The 10678-nt window shown below is 46.6% G+C and overlaps 1 protein-coding gene across 4 annotated transcripts in view; it reads right to left on the bottom strand.

The window, feature by feature from the left end:
- Positions 1-8749: 8749 nt before the first annotated feature.
- The window catches only part of LOC122543268 (natural resistance-associated macrophage protein 2-like), a 428402-nt gene continuing 426473 nt past the window's right edge, over positions 8750-10678 (bottom strand). For all 4 annotated transcript variants that reach the window (XM_087985576.1, XM_087985578.1, XM_087985575.1 and 1 more), the window contains one exon: positions 8750-10014. In XM_087985576.1, coding sequence (XP_087841702.1) covers positions 9865-10014 — 150 coding nt within the window. In that variant the 3' untranslated portion in view covers positions 8750-9864. The remainder of the gene's footprint in view (positions 10015-10678) is intronic.

The following is a 10678-nucleotide window of genomic DNA, read 5'->3' as shown; positions in this document are numbered from 1 at the left end:
CTCATTTGTTCCAGTATTTACCTGAGATCTTTGTCTTCAATCAACTCCCTCAGGAAGTATCGGGTGGAGCCAATGGTAGAAGGGTTACAACACTGGACGAGTGAGCCAGGGATCCATAGATTTAATTAGATTAGATTCCCTACAGTGTGGAAACAGGCCCCTTGGCCCAACCAGTCCACACTGACCCTCCCAAAAGTAACCCACCCAGACCTGTTTCCCTCTGACTAATGCACCTACCGCTGTGGGCAATTTAGCATGGCCAATTCACCCTGACCTGCACATCTTTGTGACAGTGGGAGGAAACTGGAGCACCCGGAGGAAACCCACGCAGACACAGGGAGAATGTGCAAACTCCACACAGAAAGTCGCCTGAGGCTGAAATCGAACCTGGGTCCCTGGCGCAATGAGGCAGCAGTGCTAACCACCGAGCCACTATGCCAGATTGGGATAATCAAATTGACAGAGGAGGCCATGAGGAAGAATTCACAGAATGCATTTGAGACAGTTTTCCAGAACAAAATGTTATGGATCAACCAGGGATCTGGTGATGTGTGATGAGGCAGGTTTCATGAATGATCTCAGGGTAACAGATCCCAAAGAAAACAGTGATCATAACATGGTAGAATTTAACATAGTGTCATAGAAAACAGAGCCTTTGGTCCAATTTGTCCATGTCGACCAGATATGCCAACCTAATCTCGTCCCATTTGCCAGCACTTGGCCCATATCCCTCCAAACCCTTCCTATTCATGTACACATCCAGATGCCTTTTCAATGCTGTAACTGTACCAGCCTCCACCACTTCCTCTGGCAGCTCATTCCATACACACACCACCGTCTGTGTGAAAAAGTTGCCCCTGAGGTCCCTTTTAAATCTTTCCCCTTTCACCTTAAACCTATGCCCTCTAGTTCTGGACTCCCCGACCCTAGGGAAAAGACCTTGTCTATTTACCCTATCCATGTCCCTCATGATTTTATAAACCTCTATAAGGTCACCCCTCAGCCTCCGACGCTCCAGGGAAAACAGCCCCAGCCTATTCAGCCTCTCCCTGTAGCTCAAATCCTCCAACCCTGGCAACATCCTTGTAAATCTTTTGAGAAGATTTGAGAAGTCAAGTCAAATCCTGTTTCCACACACACACACACACTTTTTGCTCAGCATACAGATAATAATATGGAGCAGATATCCTCAAATTATACTCCTTAGCCGACAGCAGGACAGTTTGGTGCCCCAATGATCACAAATAAAGAAAAAAGTTGCATTATAATGGCAAAGTATTGTGAAGTGAAATATGATACAGCAGCCCCCTCTTGCCCACTCGGCCTCTCCACATGTGGGAATATTGAAAAAAACAAAGCGCAGCAGGTCAGGCAGCATCCACAGCTGGCTTCAGAGCAACAACTGGCACTGAAAATGAGATCTGGGAAGACTGAAAAAGATGAAGATTACAAAATCTTTGAAAAAAAAAGTCCCATTGTTTTAAACGATAATATTGCTTCCTGAAGAAGGGCTAATGCCCGAAACGTCGATTCTCCTGTTCCCTAGATGCTGCCTGACCTGCTGCGCTTTTCCAGCAACACATTTCCATCTCTGATCTCCAGCATCTGCAGACCTCACTTTCTCCCCCTTGTAGAGCACAGAGACCTTGGGGTTCAGGGACATAATTCTTTGAAGTGTGCGTCCCATATCAACAGGTTGGTTCAGAAGGTGTTCAGGGGAGATCCAAGATGGCGGCGGTCTGAGTCGACTGCTGTGCTAGGCTCTGTGCCATACCCCCTGGCAAGGTGGACCTTTCCATCCCCCCCTCGTTAACCACCCCCTGGAGAAAAAGCAATAATATAAGGTTACTGAACATCTGGAGCTGCCAAAATTGTGGCTTGACAACTCGAAGATCAGGATGAAGGCAAATAAAGGAAAGGGCCCTAAAGGAGTGTAGCAGGCAGGGCACTCCCCTACTGCATTGGGGGTGCCCACAGCTATTGCTCAAACTCCAAGGGCAGCCCCTTTGGATTTAATGGGGCAGCAACATTTACTATCGGAGTTTGCCAAACTCTGAGAAAAGATTGAGGCAGCGATGGAGCCAATATCTGCCATGCTGAAAAAACAGGAGCAGGAGATTCAAACACTGGACCGCAGCATCAGAGACCAGGGGGGAATGTCTCGGGAGGAAGGATCCGAACACTGGAAGACCAGGTTTTGGTCTTTCAGCAACAAGCGAGTATATGAGTAGGAAGGGTTTGGAGGGATATGGGCCGGGTGCTGGCAGGTGGGACTAGACTGGGTTGGGATATCTGGTCGGCATGGACGGGTTGGACCGAAGGGTCTGTTTCCGTGCTGTACATCTCGATGACTCTACGACTCTATGATTGAAACAGCAAGAAGACTTGGAAATGATTCACAGGCTTTTAACATACAAAGGCTCAAGAATAAAGTTTTTTCAGGACTTCTCAGGAGCTCTAATTAAGAAGAGAAGGGCATTTGATGAAGTGAAGAGAAAATTAAGGGATCTGAACATTCAATATTCCTTGAGGTACCCGGCCATGTTGTGTTTCGCTCACGGAGGGACGGTATATAATTCTGATTCCGCAGAATAGGCCAAGGCCTTTGCGAACTGTTTGAAATAAAGGACTCTGGTTGGGAGTGGGGGTGGGGGGATGGAGAATGGGGCACTGTCACGGACAATGGTACAGTTTTTCTTTGCTTTCTCTGCCCCTCTTTTTCTCCTCTTTCCCGTTTTAGTGGGTATCGGTTTTACAGCTTTTGTACTGCCTTGGTCTTAAGCCTGATTTATTTCTCATTTCGGTCGGTTGGCCATTGTCTGGGGTTTTTTTTTGACTGCTGTCCTTTTTTTTTGAATTGGGGTTAGCTATACCTATGGTGAAGATGTATGGAGAAGAGGTGAGGAGGGGGGAGGATGGGAGTCCATTGTTAACTCTCAGGAATGCAAATAACATGTTCTTTTTATCTGTGCATTGCCTGGGACTAGGGCGCGGGCTCAGCTGGAAGGAGCCAGGATGGTAGCAAGGATTGGGAGGATTGCTAGTGAATTGGGGTTTATTTTGGCGTTTGCTTACGTTAAATGCAGTGGTTAATTTTTTAGTTGTAGTAGTTTTTATAGGAGTAGTTTCTAGACTTTATAGAGTTAATGTCTTTTTCGCTTGTTGCACCTCAGATAAGCTTCCTCCTCTTGGGAAACCGTGGGCTGCCCTGGATGACCATGGCTAGTGATTCATTCAGATGGTGCATCTGGAACGTAAAAGAGAGCCATTCCCCCATTAAAAAGAAAGAAGGTCAAGCCTCAGGAAGGAAAGGGTGGACATTGCCCTGGTGCAGGAGATGCATTTAACTGATAAGGAACATCTGAAACTGCAGCCGGGGGGTTATGACAGGGTATTCTTCACCTCCTCTAGCTCCAAGAGTAGAGGAGTGGCTTTACTGGTAAGAAGGAACCTCCCTTTCCAGGTAACTGAGCAAATTAAGGATGAACATGGACGGTTCATCATTCTTAAAGCTTGAATACATGAAGAAGAGTATGGCATCCTGAATGTGTATTGTCCCCTGGTGCACCCTCTTACATTTCTAATTGATGCAGTCACTAAATTAATAAATCTTTTGGTGTGCCGCACGATCATAGGAGGGAGATTTTAACCACCTAATAGATCCCGAGGTAGACAGGGTGCCAAGGGGCCCGGCAGGTACAACTGCCCAACCTGGACAGTTGGTGGACATGTGTGAGGAGCTGGGATTAGTGGATGTGTGGAGGCATCTCCACGCTAACGGAAGAGAGTTTACTTTCTATTCCAACCTACACAAGTGCTACACATGAATTGATATGTTCCTTATGCCGTTGGTTTGTTTGGACAGAACATTGGTGTGTAAGATTGGGAATATAGCTATCTTGGACCATGAATCAGTGTATTTAGATGTTAGAATCAAGGGCGGTGGAATGGATGCACGGCACTGGCGCATGGACCCATTCCTGTTAAGGGATAGGAAATTTGTTGAGTACATCACAAGAGAATCCAGGGCCTTCTGGGATATCAACTCGGGTACGGCCAGTAATCCGGCAATACTGTGAGAGGCCACTAAGGCATGTTTAAAAGGCCTGATTATTTCATATTCAACGACTAGAAGGAGGCAGAGGGAGGAGCAGCAATGGATGCTGGGGACCCAGCTGCAGATCACTGAGGAAGTATTATTATAATCGTGGATGGCACGGTGGCACAGTGGTTAGCACTGCTGCCTCACAGCGCCAGAGACCCAGGTTCAATTTCCGCCTCGGGCAACAGTCTGTGTGGAGTTTGCACATTTTCCCTGTGTCTGTGTGGGTTTCCTCCGGGTGCTCCTGTTTCCTCCCACCGTCCAAAGATGTGCAGGTCAGGTGAATTGGCCATGCTCAATTGCCCGTAGTGTTGGGTGCATTAGTCAGAGGGAAACGGGTCTGGGTGGGTTACTCTTCGGAGGGTCAGTGTGGACTGGTTGGGCAGAAGGGCCTGTTTCCACACTGTAGGTAATCTAATCTTATCTGGCTAAAAAGAAAAATGATTCCCAATCCATTATGTCTGTTGGGGAGAAGTCTGGTAGATCAATGTTAGATTAAGGGAATACTTCGCAGAGCTATACCGGTCAGAGGGAGGCGAAGACAGTGCAGTGAAAACCTGGACCTCCTCAGTATAAACACGGAACAGGCCTCCCTGTTAAATGTGCCTATTACAGGTACATGAAGTGCAGGAAGCAAGAAATCATCTCCAGGGTGGCAAAACACTGGGGCCAGATGGATTCCCAAGTGAGTTTTATAAGGAATTCATAAATGTGTTGGTGGAGCCACCTCTGGGGATGTATAGCTATTCATATATGGAGGATTGTCTTCTGCCCTCTCTTAGGGAGGCTAATATCGCCCTCATTTTAAAGAAGGGGAAAGACCCCAAAGAAAGTGCTTCGTACAGACCCATTTCACTGTTGAATGTAGGATTTAAAATTCTGTCAAAGGTGCTGCCCCAGAGGTTGGAAAAAGCCGTTGCCCTATGTTGAAAAAGATCCGATGGGTTTTATCAAGGGCCATAGCTCCTCCAACAATATCAGGAGGGGACTGAACATCGTGCAGGTATGCCAGCATAGATTGATCCCGGGTTTGGTGGTCTCCCTAGACACAGAAAAGATGTTTTTCTGGGTAGAATGACCATACCTGTTTGGGGTCCTAGAGTGTTTTGGTCTGGGGGGAATCTTTGCTAGATGGGTGGCGGTATTGTATAATGATCCTAAGGCAGCAGTCATTACAAATGGCACTAAGTCAGATAACTTTAATATTGGGAGAGGTAGTCGACAGGGGTGTCCTCTCTAACCACTGTTATTCACCTTGGCAACTGAGCTGTTAGCTGAAAGTATCAGGAGGGGCCAGGGGTGGGGAATACGGGAGTATAAGATAACCTTATATGCTGATGACATCCTTTTGCTCTTGGCCAATCCAGAGGTGTCTGTTCCTTGATTGATTCAAACAATTAATTTATTTGGCAGTTTTTTGGGCTACAGGATCAACTTCACAGAATCGGAAGCCATGCCAGTGGGGGGGATTTGTGGAGGTGTCTGATCTGAAGGATGGAATGTAGTTCCTATTTAGATGGTTGTCAAAAGGGTTTTTGTATTTGGGAATGTTTATTGCCCCTGCCTTCCACCAGTTGTATAAAGCTAACTATGTACAATTACTCGAGAGGATAAAGCAGGATTTGCAGCGGTGGGAGGGATTAGCGTTATCATGGTTAGGCTGAATAGCCCTGATTAAAATGAATGTTCTTCCTCGCCTGCTGTACCTCATGAGAATGCTCCCGTTGTTGCTACCCAGACGAGTGTTACGGAGGCTCAATGGTTGGCGAGAGTCCTTTATTTGGAGTCGCAGGCACCCCCTAATTAAATTTAATGAATTGCAGCTTTTGCAGGTTAAAGGAGGGGTGGTTGGGGGGGGGGGGGGTGGGGAGTAGACCTTCCAGACTTGAAGAGATATCAAATAAGTGCCCTGTTGTATATGTGGGTGACTGAGTACGGAGGGGGGGCGGATTTGGAGTTGATTTGGCTTGCCGTTGAAGCCTTGCAGTTGAGATGTCCCCTAGTTAATCTATTATTCATCGATAAGATGAAATCCGTGACCGAGCAGTATAAGATCCCAATCATTTTAAGTATGGTGAAAGCCTGGAGGATAATGAGGCAAGATGAGGGCAATTGATCTAAGATCTTGCCGTTTACCCCGTTGGCAGGGGCCCAAGGATTTAAACCTGGGCAATGGACTCCGTCTTTAAGCTATGGGACAATAAGAGAATCTCTTGTTTGGGAGATTTATTCGAGGAGGAGATCTTGATGCCATTTAGTCAACTAAGTCAGAGATATCGATTGTCTCATAAGGACCTTTTCCGATACTTTCAGATAAGGGATTATATATAGAGGAAAACCATGCTCCTGGCTCAGCTTTATAAGTCAGACGTGGAGAAAAGAGTGCTCTGGTGCACGGGCGCTCTTTCAGTTAGTACTCTGTATTACTTACAGAAAGGGTGTACCTTAGGAGATATGGAGAGACTCTGTGGGACTTCGAATTGGGAACTAGGCAAAGATATTTCAATGGAAACATGGGAAGATATATGGGAAAAAGTAAAGAAAATCTCAATATGTAACAAAGCGCAGGCCATGCAACTGAAGATTTTACACAGAGAGGCTAGCTAAGTTCAAGAGAGGAGAGTCTCCAGGGCGTCCCCAATGTAACATTAGTATAGGCACTCTTACACATTGCTACTGTCAGGTTGTAAGATCCAGAGATACTGGAGTGCTATAGTAAGGGAGCTGAAGGAAATCCTGGGGATTGAAGTTAAAGTGGATCCGGCATTTCTTCTTCTGCGGTTGCCAAATTTGCCCTCTCTGGGGGAACACGAGAAGAGACTGTGTAACATTCTTACCCACTGTGCGAGGAAAAACCTCCAGGTCTTATGGGGTGGTGCAGGCTGCTGATGGAGCATCTCCCCAAGACTACCTCACAAAGATGGTGCACCACAAAACGGAGCAGTTTTACAAGACGTGGCGGCCCTTTCTAAATTATATTGATGCAGATGTATCAGCAACCTTAATCAGGGCCGTAGTATAGCTGTGGGAATCTGTTTGGGCGTGTGTGGGGCCCTGGGAGAAGGAGGCTGGGGGAAAAAAATACGGGTACTATGACTGATGCCCCCAGGGGTGGGAGCTTTAGTGGAAGTGTGGTGAGTGAAATAAAATAATGTGATAGAATTTAATTTAAGTCAATTTGAATTCAGCTTAATTTAATTTTTATTTAATTTGATTGTAGTTTAGTTTAAGTAGATACGTTTGTTCTGGTAGAATAGTAGGTAGTTTATTATTAATAGTATTGTGATATGATATTACTACCTCTATCTTCTGGTATTTTAGTTTTTTTATGTATAGTTGTTTTGTAAAAGGTTTGAAAACGTTTTAATAAAAATATTTATTAAAAAAATGTGTTTAGCATGCTTGCCTTCATTGCTCAGAGCTTTGAGGATAGGAGTTGGGATACCATGGGACACAGTGGCTCAGTGGTTAGCACTGCTGCCTCACAATGCCAGGGATCCTGGATTTGATTCCAGCCTTGGGCAACTGCCTGTGAGAAGTTTGCACATTCTCCCTATATCTGTGTGTCAGTTTCCACCTACAGTCCAAAGATGTGCAGGTTGGGGTGAAATGACCATGCTAAATTACCCAAAGTGTTCAGCGATGTGTAGGTTAGGTGCATTAGTTAAGGGTTAAATGTAGGGGAATGGGTCTGGGTGGGTTACTCTTCAGAGGGTCGGTGTGGACTTGTTAGGCCGAAGGGCCTGTTTCCACACTGTAGGGATTCTGTGTTGAGGCTGTCCAGGACATTGGTGAGGCCTCTTCTGGAGAATTGTGTCGAGTTCTGGTCACCCTGTCACAGGAAGGATATTGTTAAGTTGGAGAGGCTTCGGAAGAGATTTGCCAGGAATGGAAGGTTTGAGTTATAGGGATAGGCTGGGACTTTTTTGACTGGAGTTGAGGGGTGACCTTAGAGAGGTTTATAAAATCATGAGAGGTATAGATAAGGTGAACGGCAGGTGTCGTTTCCCTCAGGTGGGGGATTTCGAGACTGGGGGTCACATTTTTAAGGTGAGAGAAGAAAGATTTTAAAAAGACATGAGAGGTAACTGTTTTATACAGACAGTGGGTCGTGTGTGGAATGAACTTCCTGAGGAAGTGGTGGACGCGGGTACAGTTACAACATTTAAAAGACATTTGGATATGTTCATGAATAAGAAAAGTTTGGAAGGATATTAGCTAGGAGTAGGCAGGTGGGATTGGGATAGTTTAGATTGGGATGAGGGTCAGCATGGACTGGTTGGGCCAAAGGGTCTGTTTCCGTGCTGTATGACTGTATATCCTGTTGCCTCACACAGATGGGGAATGGTCCTGAGGCAACGGTGAACAGAACATGGCTCAAAGGAGCATTGAAGTTGCCAGAGACAGGGAGGTTTGAAGCTGCAGTGACCTGTGATGACAATAGGTGGTGGTTTGTCAGATACAGGGGCTGGGCTGTCAGTGTTGGGGAGGCTGGTTCTGGGGAGTCAGAAGTTACAGGGAAGTGGGAATTTGGGGAGAGTGTTGAAGTGACCCTGGGGGGCATGTGGAACTGTGCCAGCCAGCAATGCCAGCATATTGAGGAAAGACATAGGGTTGAGGAAGAAAAACAGACAGCTGCACTTCTGTTCAAATTCATTTATTTATTTTTGAGAATCTACAGCTTACAATAATTCGGGATCATTTCAAAATACAACGGCAAACATTGACAGAATTATACCACGTGACAATCCACAGGCACTCACCTCCCTCCTCCCTTGATGCACCAACGATCACCCAGCGAAGGGAGTGCACAAACTGGGTGAGACAAACAGGCGGGCACTAACAGGGCCTCCAGAACCACCAAAGGGGCATCAGTGGCATGGCCACAATGCCCTGGAGTAGCAAGGGCTCTCATGGCACAGTGATCATGTCACCCTCGTTCTACCTCTCCCTCTTGCCTTGTCTTGCTTCCTTCTTGCCGCCTCCTCTCTCTTTTCTCCTCCTTTCTCTCTCTCTTGCTCCCTCCACCTCTCTCTTGATTCCTCCTGTCTCTCTCTCTCTCTGTCTTGCCTCCTCCCATCTCACATCGTTTCCCACCTTAAGAAATCTTTCTTTCTCTGGTAAAAACTGGTTCAGCATTCACATCAGACAGAGAAGGCTCGCAGCCAGGCTGTGGCGCTTTTGGTCTGGGAGCTGGAACCTGAAACCACTCTGAGTGACACCGCTAAACTCACTGGCATTGACGTGGTCCAGGGTTTCTCAGCCTGACAGTCAGGGGACTCCCTACCACAGGCAAGGCACCTTGTATCTCCTAGAATGCCCTCTGCTTCACACTCTGCTGTGAAGGGTGTCAATTCAATAAATATTATTTTAACAATCATCCAACGTGGGCCTACCTGGAAGCAAGTTAGCCCCCACTAACACAGCTGAGCCCAGAGAAACACCTCGGAAATTCAATGTCACCGGCACTGCCCACTGGCATTATTGGCATCGTAACAGAGCGGGCATTGGTTTCACCTCCAGATCCTGGGACCGTATCTTCAGTTTGCAGTGGTCAGATGGAAGTCAAGTGGAAATTAAGATGTTTACTTGTCATTAAAATCAATTGCATCATCATCGTCTCCTGAATCGGGCACCAATACAACTCCTGATCATGATTCGTGACAATCATTTATTTACAGTAAATCCGTGGACTTGTTCCCATTTGAGAAATGCTCTGTCAGCAAAATAAACACTTCCCGTGACTCCCGCAGATACAGTCTTCACTGGAAGGTACTAGTGTCTGCCGAGCGCTGTGATCCTGTCCGACGGAATGTCTGCTTCTGATCTTCCAAGATCATCACCCTGCTCACGCTCACCGTACGTCCACAGGCTAAGGTCTGGACACCCATCGCAACCAAACAAAACCACACCTAGAAACACAGTCAAAAACAAGAGGCATGCGGGGTTTAGTCGCAGACTGTAAAAGGGGAAAATAAAGCCCACCATGGTGCTGAGTTCCTAGGAATAACTATCACCAACGGTCTATTCTGGTCTTTCTACATTGACATGACGGTGAAGAAAGCACACCAGCACCTCTACTTCTTCAGGAGGCGAAGAAGGCATGTCCATAATGACTCTGACCAATTGTTACAGATGCACCACGGAAAGCATCCTCTCCGGGTGCATCATGCCTTGGTATGGTAACTGCTCTGCCCAGGACTGTAACAAACTACAGAGAGTTGTGAACACAGCCCAGTCCCTCACACAACCCAACCTTCCATCCATTGACTCCGTCTACACTTCCCACTGCCTCAGGAAGGCAGCCAACATCATCAAAGACCCCTCCCACCCCGGGTACACTCTCTTCCAATCTCTTCCATCAGGCAGAAGAGACAAAAGATTTGAGAGCACCTACCAACAGATTCAGGAGCAGCTTCTTCCCTGTTGTTATCAGACTTATGAACGGACCTCTCGTATACTAGAACTGACCTTTCTCTGCACCTTCTCTGTAGCTGTAACACTATATTCTGCATTCTGTTCTATTACCCTGATGTACTTATGTAAGGGATGATTTGTCTGGATACCACACAAAAT

The sequence above is a fragment of the Chiloscyllium plagiosum genome, unplaced genomic scaffold (assembly GCF_037043375.1).
Source record: "Chiloscyllium plagiosum isolate Xiang-an unplaced genomic scaffold, Cpla_swu_hap1 HiC_scaffold_53X, whole genome shotgun sequence".
NCBI lineage: Eukaryota > Metazoa > Chordata > Chondrichthyes > Orectolobiformes > Hemiscylliidae > Chiloscyllium > Chiloscyllium plagiosum.
This window is presented reverse-complemented; position numbering and strand designations above follow the sequence as displayed.